The sequence below is a fragment of the Nerophis lumbriciformis genome, linkage group LG17, assembly GCF_033978685.3.
Source record: "Nerophis lumbriciformis linkage group LG17, RoL_Nlum_v2.1, whole genome shotgun sequence".
Taxonomy (NCBI): domain Eukaryota; kingdom Metazoa; phylum Chordata; class Actinopteri; order Syngnathiformes; family Syngnathidae; genus Nerophis; species Nerophis lumbriciformis.
This window is the reverse complement of record NC_084564.2, coordinates 23,903,816-23,907,500: the sequence shown is the minus strand read 5'-3', so window position 1 is coordinate 23,907,500 and position 3,685 is coordinate 23,903,816. Positions and strand designations below refer to the sequence as shown.

At 40.8% G+C, this 3,685-nt stretch overlaps 1 protein-coding gene across 1 annotated transcript in view; it reads left to right on the top strand.

Moving 5' to 3' along the window:
• tmem160 (transmembrane protein 160) overlaps positions 1–3,184 on the top strand; it is an 8,394-nt gene extending 5,210 nt beyond the window's left edge. Inside the window, exons 3-4 of the mRNA XM_061972922.2 lie at positions 2,421–2,513; positions 2,601–3,184. Coding sequence (XP_061828906.1) covers positions 2,421–2,513; positions 2,601–2,911 — 404 coding nt within the window. The 3' untranslated portion in view covers positions 2,912–3,184. The remainder of the gene's footprint in view (positions 1–2,420; positions 2,514–2,600) is intronic.
• The last annotated feature ends 501 nt before the right edge of the window (positions 3,185–3,685 follow it).

Genomic DNA, 3,685 nt, shown 5'->3' with positions numbered 1-3,685 from the left:
ATGGCAAGAATGTGTGGATATCCTGCGGCACTCCAAGCAGATGCATTTCCAACGATAAAGTCAAAGAAATCTGCCGCCAGACCCCCATTGAATCTGCCGCAGTGTGTGAGCTATTCAGGGACAACGGACCTCGGTAGCACGGCAAGCAATGGCGGCAGTTTGTTCTCGCAGACGAGCGAGCTAAACCCCCTGGATGTCTTGGCTCACACCGTCCCTTATGCCACCGAAGATGATCAAGAGAAGAATATCGACCCTTGCTTCCCTGGCCTGCTGACATCAACTCTAAAACTGGACAGATCAGCTTTCAGGAAAAGAGAGCGGATGAGGGTATGTCTACAGAATATATTAATTGATGAAAACTTTATTCATTACTCGCGGTTTTACGTAAATTATTAGACATAAACTGTGTTTTTCAATAATTTAGCTTAAAAACATTTATTTTTTTCAATCATTCGAGTACATTCGGATAGTCTTGTGTAATGCAGTATTTTGTGTCTATTTAGGTATGGTTAACCTGAGTGCTGAAATAGTGGAAAAATATATATTCTAAGCGCGCCTGAAATGGGCTGTCTGCACTCTCAAAGTGCATGTTGTTGCCAAATGTATTTCATATGCTGTAAACCTAGTTTATAGTTGTTAGTAATTATCTTATCAGACAGTGTTAAGCCGCTGAAATCCGAGTCTGAATCCGAGCTAATGTCGCTATACCTTGCTGTTCTTGCCGCCATGTTTGTTTGTATTGGCATCACTATGTGACGTCACAGGAAAGTGGACGGGTGTATATAATGGTTAAAATCAGGCACTTTGAAGCTTTTTTTAGGGATATTGCGTGATGGGTAAAATTTTGAAAAAAACTTCGAAAAATAAAATAAGCCACTGGGAACTGATTTTTAATGGTTTTAACCCTTCTGAAATTGTGTTAATGTTCCCCTTTAAGCAAACTATGAATAATAAAACACGCCAAAACATGTGTCTTTTATCATAGCTACACGTATGACAAAAAAACGCGTGAAAATTAGTGGTATTCAGTGAGGTAAGATGAATTAAATGCACAGACAGTTCATTGCTCCTGCCAAATGAATTGCACTGAGTGGAGCGGATCACCACTCCAAGATGCCGGCCCCACGTCTCGTCAGCGCCAGTAGGCAGTAGCGCTCGATGCTGCGTCTACTTATAAGATGTCTATGGGGTAAACTGCATACATTTTTCCTATTTTATTTATTAATTCCTGACTAAATTAATTTCCTTAATACAATAATAAAGTAAATGACTGACTTGCTAGAAAATAACTAACTTATAGCAGTCTTTATAGGTAGGTAGCTGTAAGCTTTTATTATTGTGATATTTGTAATAATATTTATAAGCGAGTGTGCTTCGTATTTGCTGGTAATATTTCTTCCAAAGACATGCACCTGGGGATAAGTTGATTGGCAACACTAAATTGGCCCTAGTGTGTGGATGTGAGTGTGAATGTTGTCTGTCTATCTGTGTTGGCCCTGCGATGAGGTGGCGACTTGTCCAGGGTGTACCCCGCCTTCCGCCCGATTGTAGCTGAGATAGGCTCCAGCGCCCCCCGCGACCCCAAAGGGAATAAGCGGTAGAAAATGGATGGATGGATTTCTTGCCAATACAGCGTCAAAGATGTTAATATTTAAAAAACAATAATATGATGTACTGCTCAAAACTACAAACACAGCAATGAAAATCTTTCAACCAGAACATGTGGACCAGGGGTCCCCAAACTACGGCGTGCCCAGCGTCCAAAATCCAGCACGTTGGAAGTCCCAAATAAACTTTTTTTTAAATTTTAATTATTATATATATTTTTTAAATCTGTCCTTTTTAATACATTTTGTTACTCTTAATGTCTCCTAGTAAATCATATTGTCTAAAAATGCATTTTCTCATCGATAACGGGACATCATCACGCATGGAATATATATATATATATATACATACAAGGTTTCTGTGGTTTATCCGTTTTACAGTGCTCAATACCGGGGTAGAGCGGAATATACGTTAGGTCAGGAAAAAACACAAGAGGCTATATCATCCCTACAAGCCTGTTTCGCAGGTTTCCCTGCTCGTCAGGGGATTTTATATGTATATATTTATGTGTGTATATATTTGTGTGTGTGTGTGTGTGTATATATATATATATATATATATATATATATATATATATATATATATATATAGGTTGATTGGCAACACTAAGTTGGCCCTAGTGTGTGAATGTTGTCTGTCTATCTGTGTTGGCCCTGTGATGAGGTGGCGACTTGTTCAGGGTGTACCTCGCCTTCCGCCCGAATGCAGCTGAGATAGGCTCCAGCACCCTCCGCGACCCCTAAAGGGACAAGCGGTAGAAAATGGATGGATAGGAATTCTCGTTTTGACCTCGTTATTTTGTGCTTTTTCAGGTTTCTTGTCATGGTTTCGAAACGGTCTGCTGGCGACTGGGATCGGCGTCCTCGCCTTCGTCCAAAGCGAAGCGGGACGAGAGGCAGCCTACGGTACCAACTGTGGATGGAATTAATTTTTTTAAATTTTCCAGTCATTTGCAGGTGGAGCCTAATATGCCACTTTCTGTTTCACTGCAGTATTCTTCACCCTGGGCGGAGCCTGCGTGTCGATAGGCGCTGCCACCTACACCGCCAGCCTCATCACCATGCGCAGGCTGATGATGCTGTCCATGCCCGCCGTGCTCTTCCAGGGCGCCATGGTGGGAAGCGTCGCCCTCTTCTGGCTGTGCGCCGTATCGCTCTACATAGGAAGCTTGGAGGTGAAGATCGTCTTCGATGACGAGGAGGAGGAGGAGGAGGAGGAAGAGTGCCGGGAGTGTCAAGAGAGGCGCAGTCACAGGGGGCACCGTGGCGCTGAGGACCGGGACAGCAAGGGGGGCGACAAGTAGAGGTGTGTGCGTGTGTAAACATGAAAATATGGGTGTCATGCAGGCCAAAGCCAACTATGGACTTTAATCACGAGGCCACTTTTTTCACCTATGACCCCACACTTCAAGACCATGGACACTCACCAGCCACTACAATAGTAGTGGCTACACAGACACAGGCCTAAACATAGCAAATCTTAAAAAACGCTTGAAGGAAGCAGGCAATTGTACAAAGTGGAAAAGCACAGTACAATAACATTAAACACACCATTTAGTTTGTGTATTCATACCTTATGAAGTGTCTCCTGAGTGGAATTTTGTTTACCTGAAGTTTGCTGATGCATTTGTTGACTTTATGCATGATTTAGGGATTTTTTGTGGGGTTATTTTTATGTAACTTCGGAGGAAGGGCTTACAGCTAAATTACTGCTGCATTGTAAGCATTTAAAAAAATATATTTTGGTGAGATCCTGTTTTTTTATGTACAGTAGTTAAAATTGTATAGTCAGTTTTGATGACATTGAAAGAACTTTTGGGTGTGTATCACATCGCGCTTTTTAGATTGGAGGTTATTTGTACCTGTTGGTTATTGTATTTGCTGTTTACTTAATGGTTTGTGTCATCAAATGAAAACATGTAAATGATCAAACCAGACAAAATGATTTATTTTATTGCATTCATCTTTGAAAAGATTTACATATATATGTATGTATATATTATACGTATGTTTGTATGTATATATATATATGTATGTTTGTATGTATATATAATAATAATAATAATAATAATACCTGG